Below are 19149 nucleotides of genomic sequence, written 5' to 3'. Positions count from 1 at the left end.
TAGTGTGCCCAAGAAACGGAATTGTAAATATTATGGAATGAAATAACCAGAGGGGACTAGAGACTGCCATAGTGGTGACCTCGTCCTCTCATCCCAAGGCCCCCTGCTCCAGTGCCCCCACGGGTGTGATCACTGATGACCCTGCACTGTGTATCTTCACGGGTCTGCGTGCATCTACAGCTTGTTCTGTGCGCATATGTACACGCACGCCGAGTTCGTTTGGCCTGTGTTTCTCACAAACGGCATCAGGCTGCCCGTGTGCTGCAGCCCCTTTTTCATGGACAGTGTGTGTGGAGAGCTATCGGGGCAGCGCTCACAGCTCTGCTTTATTTACTCAGCTGCTGCATCGCGTCCATTGCAAGAGGTTCCCTCGTTTATTTAATCAGTTCCCTATGGATGAACGTTCAGGTTGTTTCCAAACAAAGCCACCGGTCCATTCTTGCCCACTTCCCTGTGCATATAAGCAATTGCAGACACTATGAACCAAGGGGAGGAAAGAAATCCATATACCCTCCACCCTAGCTCCATTTCTCCTCGACCATGTATGGGGGTTTGTGGGCGGGTGGGGGAAGGGGAGGGGGCGGGCTGACATGCCACACCAGCCCCTATGTCTCAAATGGCCCTCAGGAACCGTTATTATCATTTTGTAGGAAACTGGCAGGCAAGTTCTGCTCTGATCTTTGTTTTCACTCCCGTGCTGAGAAGCTGAAACCTAGATTTTAATCACACAGGCCGTGCGAGCTCTGAAAATGCAGAGACATTAATAACAATTTAAGGTGACAGACACAGACAGCCTTCATCTGCAGGCTGAGCTCAGAGCAGGCTGAGGAGAACCTGGAGGTTCTGTGCCTCATGTTTAAGGTAGATTTCTCGACCACGTTCATTCTACCCATCTTGGTGCCCAAATATAAGATAACGTTTTTTTAAAATATATTTTTCTTATTGATTTCAGGGCGGGGGGCGGGAGAGAGAGAGAAACATCAATAATGAGAAAGAACCATTGATTGGCTGCCTCCTGCACACCCCACACTGGGGATTGAGCCCGCAACCAAGGCATGTGCTCTGACTGGGAATTGAACCTTGACCTCCACACAGGCTGGGCAAGAAAACTGGGTTTAAAGGCCCCTATATTTGCTAGCATTTGCTAATGGGTGTTGCACAGTGAGTAAAAGAAAGATTCATGGTATGAGCTGTATGGGAGTCACTTTCTAATGAGGCACAGGGGGCCCAGGCCTCGGGAACGGTGAGAAGAGACGCTAGTGCCTGCTTCTGGTGGCCACGGTTCATCTTACCCAATGCTCCCCCTCCTCCCTCTTCCCCAAATTTCAAAGTATGTCAAAATAAAAATTATTAAAGGTTCCATTTTAACATTCAACCTTGGAGGAGTTAGTGGTAACTGAGCTGGGATAAAAAATGGAGGAGGATGAAGTGATGAATAGCAGGTACCAACATCCTTTACATTAGAAATGTCGCCCGCAGCCAGGAGCAGGAATGGGCGGTTGTCCAACAAGGAACTGAGGAAAGGAGGAAGGAGGGAAAGTGAGAGCAGGTAAGGGGAGCAGAGGCTCAGAGGGAACAGACCCTGCCAATCAGGCTTCCAGACAAGTAACAAGGGGGTTGGGGGGGAACTTATCTACACAGCGCCCGTGACAACGAAAAGAGAAAACCCACTGTGGTTTGGTACGCCAGTGGGCCAAGCTGTTTTCTTTTCTCCACGCCCCCCCCCCAATTTAATCATAATTTCCAGAGTTTGGGGCACACTGCAGATGGAGTTTAGTATAGACCTTTCTCATGAAACACTCCACCCTAGGAATTTTTCCATGATGTCACCTATTCTTCAAAGTTTTGCCAGTGAGGTTTGCACTTAAATTATTTATTCAGATGCATGTTAGCCAGCTGGCGAAGTTTTGCTCCGATTTCCTTTGTGTACAGACGCCTTGGTGAGGGTGGTGTCCTGGGCTTGGGGGGAGTGGGCATCTGAGAAGCAGTGGACGTCTGAGAAACCACTGAGGCTGGAGGCTCCCCCACTGTCTTCCCTCCAGATTGTTCATCAGCTTTTGCAGTGATTGTACCGGGCAGTTTCCAGACTCTGGCCCCTGTCCCCGCTTTCTCATGGTTGAGCTCACACATCACTCTGGTGACGGGATGTTATCGATGCTGTCATCCCACAGCAGTGGGGTGAGTTTCTAATCCAGTTTCCGGGACACGGGACTCGGGACGTACCATTGAGGGTGGGGGTAAGGCATCGCTTTTGTCACTGATTCCAAGCTTTGGACTCCCCCCCCCCCTCTGTCCCAGCTGCAGGTTGTCCTTACTCACATGTGCCCATCGCCCCTTCCTTTCTCTTCTCGTTTGCCACCGCCCTGCTCTGGCCTTATTTTCCTGCCTTGGTCCCTGCTCCGGTCTTAGTGGCCCTCCTACTTCTGTTCTCTCTGAACCCAATGCCGCCGGCCAGATTCCTCCTGGTAGGTCTTCCTAATACACGCTTCCCATCGTCTCACATCTCCTTTTCAGCAAACCCTCAAGTAACTCCCCTTTGAGTGACCAGCCAGCCCCGTAGTAGGTTGGCTGCCACTGGAGGGAGAAATAAGATTTGGCGGCACATACCGGGTGGGCAAGAGTAGGTTCACAGTTGTTTGCGTCGGTACAGTCCACCGAGCTGGTTCAGATCGTATCATCAGTTATATATCACGTTTTAAAAAACGACCCATCTTAGAAAGTGTCCTTTTCTACTTGAGCACATTTTCTTCACGCACCCCTGCCTACACACTGACTCTCACCTCAGATCTTCAGACATCGTTGCTCTGAAGCCAGGGCCCCTCTTGCTCCTGATGTTGTTCCTCGCCCCCTGTGTGATCTGGGGCAAGTCCATAACCTCACTGACCTTTGGTTTTCTCATCTGAAAATACTAACCTCCTGGCATTTCTTTTTAAGTGCAAAGTACTGAAGTGCATAATACAATAGGCGCTCAGGAAGTGTCAGTGTTTTCTTCCTACCTTCTTGCTACACGGCAAGCCCTCTTTTCCTCACCATTCAATGCAATCCTTCTCTTTTAAATAATGCTCACGAGTCACCTCTGACACCCTCCCATGCTATCGCCAGTTGCCTCGGCAGCCCTGCTCTGTGTGTGCGTGACATTTAATTAGGATGCTCCTGATTACACGTCCCACATTCCGTTGAATACATTTTCATTTCTATTTTTACCCGCCAACGACGGAAGGTCTTCGAGGGCAGAGACCTCAGTGCTTTCATGTTCTACGAGTCAACGGATTGGCTGAAAGCCGAGGTTCGGTGCCATCTGTAAAACAAGGGTACTTGTCTCCACCTCGGAGACTCTCTGTGAGGATCAAATGGACGAATGCAGGTGAAATACTGAGCAGAGTGCTGGGCGCAGGCAAACGCACACACGGCTGCTGCCGCTGTCCCAGGGACGGCGCTCGGTTGTGTTTCGGCTGAGAGCTTTGTCCTTGGGCACCTGAGGGGTGATGCCTGCCCACCTCTGATTTCTTAACAGCTGTTTGTGCTTCACACACCAAATGAAAAATAAAACCAAGGGCCATTCTTGCTTCGAAATTCCATTTTGTTCTATCCTGCCTTTTCATAATAATTGCCATAATAACATCCGTGTGATGATAATAGGTAATCATCTCTGAGTGCTTATTATAAGCCAGGAACAGTTCTAAAAACTTCCTTGTAGGAACTTATCTCCATCACAACCCTGGGAAGTAGGTTCTGTTATCCCCATTTTATAGATGAGTCGCCTGAGGCACAGAGACTTGAGTACCTGGCCTAAATCTGCACAACTTGTGGGAGCTGGAACCGGGGTGGGAAGCCAGCCTGTCTGGCTCCTGAAAAGAGTTGGGATAATTTTTTTTTCCTGCTGTGAGTGGTTCCAAGAGACAAAGAATGGAAAACCGTCCTGTTTATTTTTATCTGTGACTCTCTTGAAGAGTGATCCCGAAACCCAGCGAAGCGTACAGCTAGGAAAGAATTGAAGGCCTGACATTAAATCCATTGGACACATTTCTCTCTTTTTAAATCTTCATTCTCAACTAAGGCGGCAATCAGACCAACCAGGAAGGGCTGCAAAGCAGTGAGCGTGTTAGAAATGCAAAGAGCTCCGGGCGGTCAGGCTCCTGGTTTGTCTGTAGATTCACTGGCCCAACCTGTCTCCCCAGGGAGAACTCGGCTGCCGTTTAATTCCACTTCCAAGAAAATCTGTTTGGACACTTGGACTCTGGCTCCTTCCCAGCCAGACTCGTTTTCCTCAGCATTTCCTCTTGGCCTCTTCAATCCCGAGTCTTCCCTCGAGGAGGGACAGGTCCTGGCCCTTGCGGACGGACGGCCCCTCCACCACAGCCCCGCAGCCACGCGGCGCCATTTCACTTTTTTATCACCAATAAACCCAACCAGGCTCCCCCTGCATGACTCCCGGCTTTAATTACCGAGGGCAGATTGCCGCATCATTCCCAATAATGAAAAATTGGAAACAGCAATGGGAAATGATTAAATAAGTCAGAGTCTGGTCAAAAGATGGAATAGTAAGTAGCCATTGACATGAGGCTCTGAAAAATATTGAGTGAGAAGACAGATGCTCACAATATAAGAAGGAAATAGGTTTTTACACTATCCTGTAGGATCCCAATTTTATGCATATATTTAAAAAATAGAGCAAATACACTAAAATTTTAATAGTCATGTATAGTGTGAGTGTAAGTGATGTTTACGTTCGTTTTTATATTTACTTATTTTACAGACTTCTACATGAGAATGTATTCCTTTTAAAAAATCAGAAATGAAGAAAAAGGGAAAGGGAAACCGTTTTAGTTTTCTTGAAATTTTCCCCTTTGAAGGGCTGTTGATTTTTTCCTTTCATGGATTCGCCAGTACTTACCAGTTCACTATACCCCTAGAGACCCAGCTCAGGTCTTTGCCTCTTCCAGGGAGCCTTCCTGGATTTGTCAAACTCCCAGAGATTTCTTCAGTTGTGTGGACTCCTTAGTCTCATTGTGACACATAATCAACTTTAAATGTGTGTGTGTCTCGTGTCCTCGGTAGAGTAAGTGTTTCTTTTTTTTCTTTTTATGGCAGAACCTATATATTTTTAAATTCCTCCTCTTCCCCATCCTACCCTACCCAGCAAGTACTGTGCAAACTACTGAGGTTCAGTTAACATCAGCTGGACACAAGGCCTGCCCCTTTCTCTCTGAACTTCCTCCAGTTCTTTCAAAAGGGTGTCTGTGCCCCCGGCCCTGGGTTAAATTTTATTGTAGATTATTTAAAAAGAATTCAGTTTGCTTTGTTAGGGATGATCAAATCCAGCCCGCGCCTTTACAAGGGGATTGTAATGTTAAAAAAATAAGTATGAGATATTTTGAGCAAAAAGGCATTTTCCTTGGTGAATGGGAATAATGGCATTGATGTTTATGGGGAGGAAACCAAGAGCTAGGAGAGGAGGTGACTTCCCTGGGCCTCACGCTGATCACAGACATCACAGATCCTGCCCCTTTCCCCGGCCCTGCTGTACCGAGGTCCAGAAAAAAGAGACCGAAGAATTCACAGTTTATTGAGGGGGGAAATATGAGTCCTGAAGTAGCCTGAGGGCAGTGGCAGAAGCCTGTTCAGGATAATACTGTGCGAAGTACACACAGATGGCAGCTGAGGGGGCGGGGATGTGATGCTAGAGTCGGGGGATTATTCGCTGGAGGGCTCCCAAGGAGGATCGGCAGGTGCCAGGGTGCGGGAGGCCCCCGCGCGTGGTGATGGCAAGGCCCCAGCTCATGGCTCTGACTCCCCTGCTCCCTCACCATTTCCAGTTTCTGCCCTGTCCCTGTCACCGGAACACCTGTCATCGCAGCGCCTGGCTCTCCAGGGCTGGATGGCTCCCCCAGTCCGCTCCTCCTCCCACCGCCCAGCCCTCCTCACACTGGGCTCTGAGGTGGCCTCTGGCTGCCGGACAAGGGCTGTTCCAGGAGACGGCACAGCGAGAGGCCCGGCTGCAGCAGAGGAAGGACACAACCCCTCCACCCCCCACCTTTACGGGCCACCCCTGGTTGAATACTAAGTCAAAGGGCTGACATTTAACAAAATGGCGAGCCGCCTGCACTGCTTGACTGTGAAGCAAAGTGAATCAAGCAAAGATTTGCCTTAAAACTACATATACAGCCCTAACCGGTTTGGCTCAGTGGATAGAGCGTCGGCCTGCGGACTGAAGGCTCCCAGGTTCGATTCTGGTCAAGGGCATGTACCTTGGTTGTGGGCACATCCCCAGTGCGGGGTGTACAGGAGGCAGCTGATCAATGTTTCTCTCTCATCGATGTTTCTAACTGTCTATCCCTCTCCCTTCCTCTCTGTAAAAAATCAATAAAAATTTTTTTTTTTAAACTACATATACAAAGAATTGAAGCAAGGAGACTGGCCGAGTGGCATTTGCGGGACTGGATCTCAGGTGTCCAGGAGATGTCCTAGGGACGGTGGCTGTGGAAAAGGAGAGCACAGGATGGACCTAAGAAGTTGTTGATATATTTTGGGGAAAGTGTGGGAGAATTCGGGGAGAGAATCATGGCAGAGAGGAATGTGCTGTGTGACCTTGGGCAGGGCACTAGACCTCTCTGATCCTGCTGCTTTATCTGTGACATGAGAACAAGTGTAACACCTTCCTGGTTCTTATGAGTGTCATCTGAAGTATTTGTCAAGTGCTCAGCCTAGAGCTTAGTCGAGGTAATAGGATCAAGCAAGGAGAGCAAGAGAGAAACGGGGCTGCAGTGCCTGAGAGTCGTGGGGAGACAGATGCTGCTGGCGGCCAGATGAGAGGCCCAGAGCCCATGGAGCCGTCAGCCGCTGTGAGATCCGCCGTCACATGCTGGGCATCACATGCTGGGCAGGCAAGGCACGGGGCCAGTGCTTCTCGCCCTGGCTGCACACCAGGATCCCAGTGGAGCACCTCAGGCTCCTTCTCAGAGATGCGAGGGTGATTCTGGTGAGCGGTCAGGGCTGCAACCCCAGGCCGAACCTGGAGCACATGGGCAGGGAGCCAGCACGGGGCAGGGGCAGGGCAGAAGGAACCCTGACCCCATGCTACCCACCAGCCAGTCCTGGAGAGAGATTGGCCCCAGTGAGCCCAGCCTCCAGAGCCCAGGGTGATGGCCACCCGGAAGACGGCCGGGCAGGACGCAGGCCCTGGAGCCAACGGGTCTCCGACAGGAGCGTTGCCCCAGGTCCTCCTGGGAGGACTGCCTTGCAAGCACCGGAGGCCTCAGAAACCCCTTCTAGGGGAGGAGACATGAAGGGAGTCAGTCAGTGGAAAGTGTGAAGAGGAACGGACGAGGGGTAGCACATTAAAGGAGGTCGGGAAGTTCTCCTCAGTGAGCTGACATCGGGGCAGGCTCCACAGGGTCCTGAGCGGGAGCCGGGAGGATGGAGGAAAGAACATTCCAGGGGGAATAGTAAGTGCAAGGGCCCAGAGCAGGTTCGGCTGGGGGGCGGGGGGCGGTCAACCGTAGGAGAGGGCAGGCGGGCAGGCACGTCCAGCCACAATTAGAGTTTAAAGTTGGAGGAAGGCGCTGGAATCTTGCCGTTGGGCACCCTGTTAATCCCCGCTGATGGGATTTTTCAGCAACCAGGGCAGCGACATGCCAGTCAAGTCGGCCATATCACGTTTCCCGCTTGAACTTAAAATAGGTATTAACGTGTTAGTGACAGAAGAGGATCCTCAGTAAACTGACTTTCGATGTCCCGTGTTCGCATCGGCCAGATGTGATCCCCAGAGAGTAAGAGAAGGCAGAGAGCGCTCTCTCAGAAGTAAAAGGACTCAGATTTTAACGGTTTTTTTTGTAGGCACGTGGCTGTGAGTTACGGCTCCACATACGTCTTTGTACTGACATTAGAATGAACACCATCAGCCCTGGCTGGGTGGCTCAGTTGGTTGGAGTGCCGTCCTGTATGCGGTTGCAGGTTTGATCCCTGGTAGGGGGCAACCGATTGATGTTTCTCCCTCCCTCTCTCTAAAAAAATCAATTTTAGCCCTAGCCAGTTTTGCTCAGTAGGTAGAGCATTGACCTGCAGACTGAAGGGTCCCCGGTTTGATTCCGGTCAAGGGCATGTACCTAGGTTGCAGGCTCGATCCATGGTCCCGTTCAGGGCTTGTGCGCTCTCACATCAATGTTTTTCTCTCTCTGTCTCTCCCCCTTCCTTCTACTCTCTCTAAAAATCAGTGGAAAACTATTCTCGATGAGGATTAACAAACAAACAAAAAATCAATTTAAAAAAATCTTCAGGTGAGGATTTAAAAGTTGTTTTAAAGAATAAACACCATCAGAAGCAAGATGAAAGGAATATATCAAATGTACCCCTTAATATTTGGTCATGAACTGTGTCCAGTTACTTCTCAACGCCTTCTATTCTTTGTCTCCCCCACCCCACACCCCCACCCCCCTCATGGCCTGGTTGTAGCTACTCTGAATTCACCTTCGGGATGGAAGCTTCTAGGGGTGCCTGTGGGTTCCCCTCACCGCCTGAGCTGCGGTGGCACCCAGAGGCGGGGCTCCTGTCCCAGCTCTGCCAGCTTGTTGCCTATGGGAGAGAGGCCGTTACCTGCCGTGTTAGGCTCTGAGGACCGCCCTACGTGTGGAGCGCTGCTCACTCGGGCCTTCCAGGCCTCTGGCCGAGGCCCCCAAATCACTTTCATTATATGACGTCCCTTTCCTGCGTGGGGGCAGATCAGATGGCAAGGCGACAGCCTAGAGCCCCACAGCCCCACCGTCCCCACCAACCCCTGCACGAGGCTTCTGCCCTGGTGCCCACAGCGGGCTTGTGCTCTCCAAGTCTGGGTTTCTGACAACCGAGAGCCTGGCCCCTCGGGGCAGCCCGGCTCCTGGGCCCTTCAGGAAGGTCTGAGGAGGGACTGACGGGTATTCTAAGTCCTAACTTCATCCTCTATCTGCTCACGCCCTAAAAGCGCGGAGGGCACCGTCCCTGTCTGAGGGGCGGGGAGGGGAGGTTGCTGGGACGTCTGGGTTAGAAGCATCTGACAGCAGCGTGGCCAGAGGCCAGGCAGCCCCCCTCGGGAGGAAGGCAGGTGTCACTCCTGGGCTTTGAGGCACAAGAGGGGGGGGACGTGACCCTCAGGAGCTGTCCCATCTCGAGAAATAACCCGGTGCCAGCCAGCGGGAGCCCTCACACCTTCTCTGGGCCGGGGCGGGCAGGAGATGAGGGGCTGAACCCGGCAAGACTGAACCCGGGGGCCTGGGCTTGCCACCCTCCCTGTGCCTGGCCCCCGAGGAGGCTGGGGCTCATAGCTAGCCCTGTGGTGGGGAGAGGGGTGCCACAAACCAGCTCTCTGATATCCTGCCCTCTGGGGGTGCCCCGAAGCTTCCGTCCGCTCATATCCAAATCACCCCTACAGCCGGGTCTCCTCTCCTTCCTCCTCCCGGCACTGCCCGACCCCCACCCCCACCCCCACCCCTCCCAATCACAGCTCCCAGGGCCTGGTCTCCCCCGGGTAAAGCTCCTTGTGTGATTAAAGCAATTCCCACAGAAGCACTTTATTCTTTTCTGAAAGCCCTTAGGCCTGACCCTTCCAGGGCACATTTGCATTTCAAGCAGAGTTTGTATGAGCAGAATTTAGCGTTAATTGGTGGAAATGGGGGGCAATTGTTTGGGGAGGAGACTTTCCCAGGCCCGGCCCTGCTCTCCTCTTTCCTCCCCCAGGCGGGGAGGGGTGCTGGGCGCCCCTGGGAGGGCCCTGCTCGGGAGGAAGGTTACGGAGCCCTGGTTCCCAGAGGCTCCGCTTTCTTCACCAATTGAGAACCCTTTCCGGTGGGACCTAAAATGGAGTGCTTTCCCCAAGGTTTGCTTTGTTGTGGTTGATTTCCTAACGCCATCACTTCACAGCACCAAAGACAGATCTCAGTCTCCTAATGGAATAGACTCAGCGTTCTAAAACCCGTCACCGGTTTTCCTTGGGCCACAGCGTGGTGATGGGGGGGGCGTGGCTGCCCCGGAGAACCTCCCCTACTCTCAAACCCCAGTTTTCAAACCCCACGGACAAGCTGCCGTAAAGATGCATTTTCAAATCTTAATAATGAACGGTAGGGTTAATGTATCAGCGTGTCACACAACTGTCTATGTTGGAAATGGCCTCAGGAGAGAGAGCGGGAGAGGAAATTGAGGGGCAGAGGGTGAAAGAAGTGGGGAGCAAACAAGGGGGCAGCGGAGGTAGAGTGACCGTGTCTCCCAGCTGTCCATCCTCCTGACACGGGAGAAGGTTCCCGAGCTGAGGAGGCAGCCTTATAGAGTGTGTGTGTGTGTGTGTGTGTGTGTGTGTACGTAACCGTGCAATGTGTGGGGGCAGCACCTGACCGATATGTACACTCCCATCCCAAAGCCTCGCCCCTCAAATGCCCCCCCCCCCTGGGCCTGGCACCGTGAGCAGGTGCTGGGCTGCCGCCATCGCCTCGCATAGGACACTGCGCCTGACCCCCAGCAAAAGGCAGGGAGCGAGAAAGGCAAACGGCAGGTGGGGAAGTAGTGGGCGATGCCCGCCCCGGGGAGGAGGAGGCCCTGCGCTCTAGGGGAGGGACCTTTCTGTCTCCATCTTGGGTTTGGTTCCTCACAGGCCACCCTGGCCTGGTCCCGGTCCCCTGGGCCTGACCCGGAGGCTGTGCTCACGCGTTTCTCTCTGCCCCTCCAGGTGTGTGCGGCTGCTGTGGCGCCCTGCGCCCCAGGTACAAAAGGCTGGTTGACAACATCTTCCCTGAGGATCCCGAGGTGCGTCACTGCTCCATCTCAGGGCTGCTGGGAGGGGAGCAGGCCTCCAGGGCCCCTTGCTCCTGGGCCCCTCGAGGAGCCGTGGGGGCGGGGAGGGGCTGAAGGCGGAGGGATTTAGATCTCTCTGAGCTCAGGGCTCTGGAGTGGGCTTGGCCTGCTTTGGGCCATTGCTGACCTGAGACATCGTTCCCACTCATGTCTCTGGGTGATAGTTCCTTGAGCTGCCGACTCTCTTGCCGGGACTGATCCTGTGTTTAGTGCAAGCACTTCCCCCTCTTAGGTTTCGGCTCAGGAGCCCATGTCTTCTCCCAGCTCCCCCTGGTGTCTGCCAGGTGTTGGGATGTGCACACAGGACCCCGGGCTTCTTGGCTTCCAAGCCCCCCCCCACCCCGGCTGCATCCCACGGTGTGTGCTTTCAGGAACGTCAGGATCGGATGTACTTGACTTGCTCTCTGGGACTCAGGGACCTCTTCGTGATGGGCAGACAGGGAGGTGGGGGTCCCATTTCCAGAGCCCCCTGGAGATTCCCTATGTGTTACAGAGCTGCCTTCTCCATCCTGTTCATCGCTTGGTGCTAGATATCCAACACGTTTTACTTCTGAGTCACTTTCAATGAAGCCTTCACACACACATACACACCCTTATGTGTGTGTACACATACCTATACACACATGCACATATAAGCTTTCATGTATATACACACATTTGTGTACACACAAGTATACACACATGTGCACGCGTGCGTGCGCACACACACATATACACATTCATAGCACTTACTAGTTTTAGTTCTAGCCAACACACTTTGGGCTAAGTTGTGAGTTCCTGGAGGGCAAGAACTATATCTTAATCCTCTCTCAATCCCTGAAATCTGCATGCTGCCTGTCACATGCTTAGCGGCACTCTGCCTAATGTTGATGAAACGGAACGAGTTTTACCTTTAGACTTGAACTCTGCCGGCCACGATAGGGCCGCCGAGAGCAGGAACGGTCTGTCTTTTCCAGGACGGCCTGGTGAAGACCAACATGGAGAAGTTGACCTTCTACGCCCTCTCGGCTCCAGAAAAGCTAGACCGGATCGGCGCCTACCTCTCCGAGAGGCTCATCCGGGATGTGGGTCGTCATCGATACGGGTAAGTAGGATGGGAAAGGGAAAAGGGTATTTTCAGAACCCATGTTATATGTTTAGGGTAAACCTTTAAGACATTGATAGTGGACTGGATGATTGCTTTTTGCTACTCTGCATATTCTCTGCCCATCGCAGTCCATGCTGATGAAAAACACCTTGAAATTCGCAGCTTATGCTCTGCCTGCCCACATCTCGTTGTCATCCCTGATGCTAAACACACACGAGCACCGAGTACACATGCAGGTGGGCTGGGTGGGGAGGCAATGGGGCAGAAGAGGGTGGATTTGCCACTGGGTCCGACATCCAAGGTTCATGCCCATATGGTCAAACCATAAATCCAGGCACCTGCACCACGGCAGGGAGACACCCCCTCAGCCTTTCTGTGTGCAAATATTCTGCTCTTCCAACCCTCCGTGACGAGGAAGGTGATGATGATGATGTTGAGGGAGGCACTGGGTAGGGGAAGACCGGGAGGGTGAGGAGAGAGATCAGCTCTAACAGCGTTTTCTTCTCTAAATGGTTACGATTAGAGCCCCCAGGGAGGCTTTCAAGAATTTAAATACGTAGATGCTGCAATGGCTGCTTTTAACAGGACGATGCCAGTTTTGAATGGCAGATCAGAGGGCAGTGAACAGTTCTAAGTGGCTCTGCTGACCACAGAATATTTTCACCGAGAGAACTGCAGAGAGGGCAGGCAAAATTTGCATTAATGTTTAATGTTATTGCTTGCATATTGGCTTCAGGTTCAATCTAGGATAAAGTCATTTTTGCTTGTGTCCAATATGTCCAGGTGATTTATATAATCAGCATGGACACTATATTCGTGCCCTTTTTCTTGAGTGTGCGACCTAATTTTATTCTTTAAAATGGTCATAGAAATGAATAGGCTTTGGTCTTGCTTTTATGCCAGGACAGCTTGATCTCAGATTGGCTGGTGGGTCCTGCAGAGGCGAGGACCTCCTCATGCCGTCAGCGCAATGCAAACCTTTCCACTCTGGTTCTCCATCTCCCTCAGCAGGAGGAAGGGGCCTTGGAGGGAGGTGGTGCTGTGGGCGGTGGTGGGAGCCCATGGAGGCATCAAGGGGAGGGCAGAGAGCCAGGGTGATTGACACCTAATCCATCTGGAGTGGGTCGAGAGCAGGCATGGCAGGTGTGGTGGGCCTTGCTGGGTAGAATGGTGAGTCAGGAGCAGGTTGTGGAAGACTCTAGAGGTCAAACTGAGGAGGTTGGATTTCATTCTAAAGGAGCTAGGAAAGCGCAGCTTCGGGTCCGTGTTTTGAAGATCACAGCTGGCAGTGTTCATGGAAGAACCAGAACAGAAAGGACGGGAACCAGGGAGACGTTGTCAAGGCCACGGCTCTGAGTGACTCTTAGGCGATGACTGGCCTTGCGACAGCTGCCCCCTCTCTCCTGCCTGCTGGACTTCATCTCCGCCCTGGATCTGTGTTTTCTCTCTAAGTCTGGTTTCCAGGTTTTGCATGGCCTGCTTCTCCTTTCTGGGAGGCTCAGCGCCTCCCTGGCTCCTGGGGCCACTCCTCCTGAGCACAGGGCGTTCCAGCAGCACCAGCTGCCTCTTCTGGAATTCAAAGCAAGGGACTGCCTGCCTCACGCCTGCACACCAGAGCCTCTGTGTACTTTCCTCAGCTGTTGTAACTCATCTTCCGCCTTGACCCTTGACCCTGAGTTCCTGTTGTTGCCAACCTGTGTCCTCTCCAAGACGTGGTTGCTGCCCACGAACCCCAGTCCATCCCAGAGTCCTTGGGTCCTGCCCGCCTCACCCGCTGGGAAGCCCAGCTATTGCGTCACCTGCTGCTGTGGTCTGTCACCTGTTCTTGCCTTCTCCCTTGGGCCCCTGCCGTGGGCTAGTCCTCAGCACCTCCTTCCTGCCCCATTCCGCTCCAAGGACCCAGTCAGGCCAGCTCAGGTTCCCAGACCAGTTGCTACACTGGACACCTTCCAGGATACCAAGCCCAGATCAGATCTCTGCTTGGACCGGCCTGTCTGACCCTAGTCCTGCTGAGCAGGTATCACCCTGAGAAGCCAGTACTCTGCTCCCATTGAGAGTGTAGGACATACCCTGGTAGGTTATGGTAAGAAAGGACCAAGGCAGCAAGCATTGGACTAGGGGGGTTCCAGGGTCCCATTGACTTCTAATCTAAGATTCTTTGCAAAGTTCAAGTTCATAGTCACTTGCCATCCTTACTATTGGGATCAAAGATGGGGAATGAAGAAGAGTGTGTTCACAGATGTAGGCCTTAATCTTCGTTACTTTCAGTTTCACTTCTACCATAATGTTGACTTCCCCTCAGAGTTTCCACTCCTGGTCAGTAGCCAATTTTTTTTTTTTCCTAGCAAAGGATGGTTTTTTTCTTATCAGGACTTTTCTGGGAATTTTTTTACAGGAAAAGGAAAAGCAACAATCTAAGCTCTGGGGTTTGGAAGGCCTTCTAGTTTCTTCTCTTGCCAAACCCCACCCCACCCCTTCCTTTCCCCTCATGGAAACTCTATAAAATAATGGTGAAACCCTTCATACAGAAGGCCGCCGGGATGATTCATCAGAGAAGAGAATTCCACGCTGCCCGCCCCATTTCCCACCTGCCGCGTTTGATTAGCAGAAGGTGCCCAGGTTTGTCTGCAGGGAGAGTCTGTCTCCTTTGGAAGGGCCCCAGCCCTGCAAGAGTCAGTCTGCTTCACTGGCCCGCACAGCGGACCTGAAACATGCTGGAACCGGGCCCGCAGGCATAGCAGGTTTCCTGGGCTGAGACTGTGATGGCCTCTGAAGGTCAAGGCTATAATGACAAGGGCAAGGCTATAGTGAGCCAGGAATGGCCAGTCCTCGGAGCAGGGAAGAATGGTGACTTTGTTCACTGAAGGAGCTCAAAGACCCAGTGCTGCCTCTGTATTTCAAAGACACTCTGTAGATAAGAGCATGACCTGATCTATTTGTGAATGTGCCCAGGGATGACTATTTCGGAATATTTAAGAATATTTTATTCTAATAATAGTAAGTGCAATTTAATAATAGTGGACAGTTCACAGAGATAAAAGAAATAAACATTTTATAAGCGTGGACAGGAAAATTTTCAGAGTAGAGAGGCAGTGTTTCTTATGGTTGCTCAGTGTAAGAGTTAGCTCAAGGGTACATGGTTTCTAATGTCTCAAAAAAACAACAAAACCCAAAACATTTAGAAGATGCCATGACTGCTGTTATTTTATATGCTTGGTTTGCAAAGCTGACTCTCGTGCAAGACAGTTTTGATGCACAAGAGATGAAATTAAGTGGCTGCCACAAGAAATATTATGGAGCCTTGCATTTTGGTCAGTGCAGTTCCCATCAAAATGCTAATGTTATTTTTCTCAGAGCTAGAAATAATCCTAAAATTTATATGGAACCACAGAAGACCCCAAGGAGCCAAAGCAATCTTGAGAAAGAAAACACAGTTGGAGGTATCATGCTCCCTGATCTCAAACTATACTCCAAAGCTGTAATAATCAAAACAGTATGGTACTAGCACAAAAACAGACACAGATCAATGGACTAGAATAGAGAACTCATAAATAAACCCCTGCTTATATGGTCAACTAATCTATGACAAAGGAGGTAAAGATATACACTAGAGCAATGACAGTCTCTTCAACAAGTAGAGTTGGGAAAATTGGGCAGATACATGCAGAGAAATGAAACTGAACTACTCTCTTAAAATACCAATGGCATATTTCACAGACCTAGAACAAACTTTCCAAAAATTCATCTGGAATAAAAAAAGACCCCGAATAGCTGCAGCAATCCTGAGAAAGAAGAACAAAGTAGGTGGGATCTCAATACCAGATATCAAGCTGTTTTACGAAACTGGACCACTCTCTTATACCATATACAAAAATAAACTCAAAATAGCTTAAAGATTTAATTGTAAGCCCTGGAACCATAAAACCTCTAGAAGAAAAAATAGGAAGTAAACTTTATCTGACATCAGTCTGAGTAAAATCTTTTTGGTAATAGTCCCTCGAGCAAGGGAAACAAAAGAAAAAATAAACAAATGGGACCACATCAAACTAAGAACCTTCTGCATAGCAAAGGAAACCTTCAACAATTAAAAAGGCAACCTACTGAATGGGATAATATATTTGCAAATGTTATATAGAGGTTGATATCCAAAATATATAAGAAACTCATATGACTCAACAACAAAAAATGAACAATCCAATCGAAAAAAATGGGCAGAAGACATGAAAAGACACTTCTCTAAAGAAGAAATACAGGTAGCCAACAGACATATAAAGATGTTTAATGACACTAATCATCAGGAAAATGCAAATCAAAACCACAATGAGATACCGCCTCACACCGGTCAGAATGGCTGTTAATCAAAAAAAATCAACAAATAATGTGTTGGCAAAGATGTGAAGAAAAGGGAACCCTCAGGCACTGCTGGTGGGACCGCAATTGGTGTAGCCCCTACGGAAAACAGTACCACATGGAGTTTCCTCAAAAAACTGAAAATAGAACTACCATTCAACCCAGCGATTCCAATTCTGGGTATTTATCCAAAAGAGAACACTAATTCAAAAAGGCATATGCACCCCCTTTGTTCATTGCAGCATTATCTACAGTAGTCAACATATGGAAGCAACCTAGGCGTCCATCGATAGGTGAGTGGACAAAGAAAGTGTGATATCACACACACACACACACACTGGAATATTATGCAGCAATAAAAATAATGAAATCTTGCCCTTTGTGACAACATGGATGGGTCTAAGTGAAATAAGTCAGGCAGTGAAAGATAAATATCATGTGGCTTCACTTATATGTGGAATCTAAAAACAAAACAAAACAGGCCTGGCCAGGTAGCTCAGTTAGTTAGAATATTGTCCTGACATGCCAAAGTTGCGGATTTGATCCCTCGTCAAGTCATATACGTACAAGAATCAACCAATGAATGCATAAATAAGTGGAACAACAAATCAATGTTTCTCTCTCTCTCTCTCTCTCTCTCTCTCTCTCAAATCAATAACTAACAATTTTAGAGGGATGGTTACCAGAAGAGAGGGAAGTGTGGATGGGTAAAAAGAAGAAGGGGGATATAGTCAATAATATTGTGATAAGTTTACATGATGACAGAAGATTACTAGAATTAGCTGGGTGATCGATCACATTGTAAGGTATAAAAATGTCGAATCACTATATTGTACACCTGGACCTAATATAACCAATATAAGATTATATACCAACTATACTTAAATTAAAAAATAAGTTTAATAAATTGTTTAAAAGCCAACTGACCAAAAATAAAAAAGAAAAGAAATAAAAAGACAAAGATTCGCTAGCAAAGGATTTTTAAATACTTGCCTAACATTAAAACATGGATATGATTTGGCTTGCCACATAAAGAACAGACCTTTGAATTCATCCTTTATTATATATACTTGAGGCCTGATGCATGAAATTCATGCAAGAGTAGGCCTCCCTTTCCCCAGCTGCCGGCACCGGCTTCCCTCTGGCACCAGGGGCCTGGGCTTCCCTTGCAGCCCCGGCTTCGTCCGGAAGGACGTCCAGAAGGACGCTGGTCTAATTAGCATATTACGCTTTTATTATTATAGATAGAGCACATGAGCCTGACTTGAGAGTGTCAGGCAGCTTTAACACATTAAAAGCCCGTGGGGACAGCTTTCCCACAATCTTTGAGCTGGGTCTTGTGCTGCTTGCTTTTGACTGAGAGGCATTCACTTGAGTCTTGGGCACCCCAGTTAGGTTTGGGGGTTCTCCGTTCACCTTGCCGTCCCTGCATTTTCTCTGTAAGGGGAGTACTTTCCAATTCACGTGGTTTGGCTCTACAGGCAGAAGGCCCACACTCCGAGCCCATGGATGCTTGTGAAGACCTCCCCTCTGGGAGGATAGAATCGTGTCAACTCTTGCTTCTTCTCTTTCCTGTGAAGGCAGTCACTTGGTTTGCTTCGGATTGCTCAGGACTCACGCTTATTTGCCTCACCGGGTTCTAAAGCCCTCCCCGACGTGATTATCAGATGCTGATGTTACTTAGGGAACAGAGAGACTCAAAAATACAGTGGCTCCAGCAACATGGAAGTGGGTTTCCTTTCTCTCCTGTCACAGTCCAGGCGGGGTCTGTGGGCTCTGTGCCCAGTGTGGTCATCCAGGGACTTTTGTCTCTGGGTGCCCAGCTATTGCCGTGTGGGACCAGCAGAAGGAGGGAAAGAGAGAACATGAAGGACAATCTTAAGCAAGTCATGCTGACATCGCTCACCTCACTTCCCCTCATTTTCATGGCAGCGCTTTAGTCATGTGGCCTCACCTAGCAGCAAGAGAGGCTGGGAAGTGTTCCCAGTGAGCAGCCACAAACTCAGCTAAAATTCTAAATTCCTATGGAAAAAGGGGAAAGAGATTCCAGGGGTGACATCTAGCATTCTGCCCCAGAAATCTCACTTCTTAAAAAAAAAATTATAAAGATTTAAGACAACATAATTCCTGACACACTTGCAGCAACCTCCTCATTAGGAGTGAAAAGATCGCCTTTTTAAAAAAGTGAACATCTACCTTGTTTTCTTTAGAATGCAAATGGCTTGAAAGTGGGAAAAGTATCTTTCAACATGCACTTTATCGGACCATATGCTTGTTTTGCCACTATCATGGAACACATGTTGGAGTGAGCGTAGACATGCACTCCTCATTCTCAGGAGGAATTTGGCTTGTGGCGTTTTTCTTGGGATTTAAGAGAGGCGTTGAGGAAGACCAAGGCCGCCGGGATGACGGGGGGTTGTCCGGTGAAGGCTGGTTTTGGAAGGATTGCTTATTTTTAGCACGGAGAAGAGAAGAATAAGAAAAATGAGACTTGTTTTCAAGCAGTTGAAGGACTGGCAGGTAGGAAAAGGTTCAGTCCTCTTCTTGCTGCTCCTAAACGTAGAATTGTGAGTAAAGGATAGAAGTTATTAGGATTTGCTTGAAACATAAAGAAATTTTTCTCTGGTTGTCAAAACACAGGCTGGGCTGATTGAACTGGTAAGCTATTCACCATTGGATGCCGTCTAGTCCTAGTTCTGAAGGCATTCACTCAGGTTTTAGACTTTAGAATTGAGCCAGTGAGGGAGTTGGAACTGACACAACCCATATTCTTCCTAAGGTGGAAATAATTTTAATTCTGTGGCTGTCTCATCCTCCATGAGGTCAAAATGCCCCCGAGGTAGGGTGCCACTCAAATATGGCGATATCATCAACCAACCATATTGTTTGTGTAGATC

General features: G+C 49.7%; 1 protein-coding gene across 1 annotated transcript in view; it reads left to right on the top strand.

The window, feature by feature from the left end:
* The window catches only part of EFR3B (EFR3 homolog B), a 63892-nt gene that overhangs the window by 14520 nt on the left and 30223 nt on the right, over window positions 1-19149 (top strand). Inside the window, exons 2-3 of the mRNA XM_023756424.1 lie at window positions 10691-10767; window positions 11772-11899. Of these exons, the coding sequence (XP_023612192.1) occupies window positions 10691-10767; window positions 11772-11899 (205 nt within the window). The remainder of the gene's footprint in view (window positions 1-10690; window positions 10768-11771; window positions 11900-19149) is intronic.

The sequence above is a fragment of the Myotis lucifugus genome, unplaced genomic scaffold (genome assembly GCF_000147115.1).
Source record: "Myotis lucifugus unplaced genomic scaffold, Myoluc2.0 scaffold_94, whole genome shotgun sequence".
NCBI lineage: Eukaryota > Metazoa > Chordata > Mammalia > Chiroptera > Vespertilionidae > Myotis > Myotis lucifugus.
The sequence above is the reverse complement of the archived record's forward strand: the minus strand, read 5'-3'. Positions and strand labels throughout refer to the sequence as shown.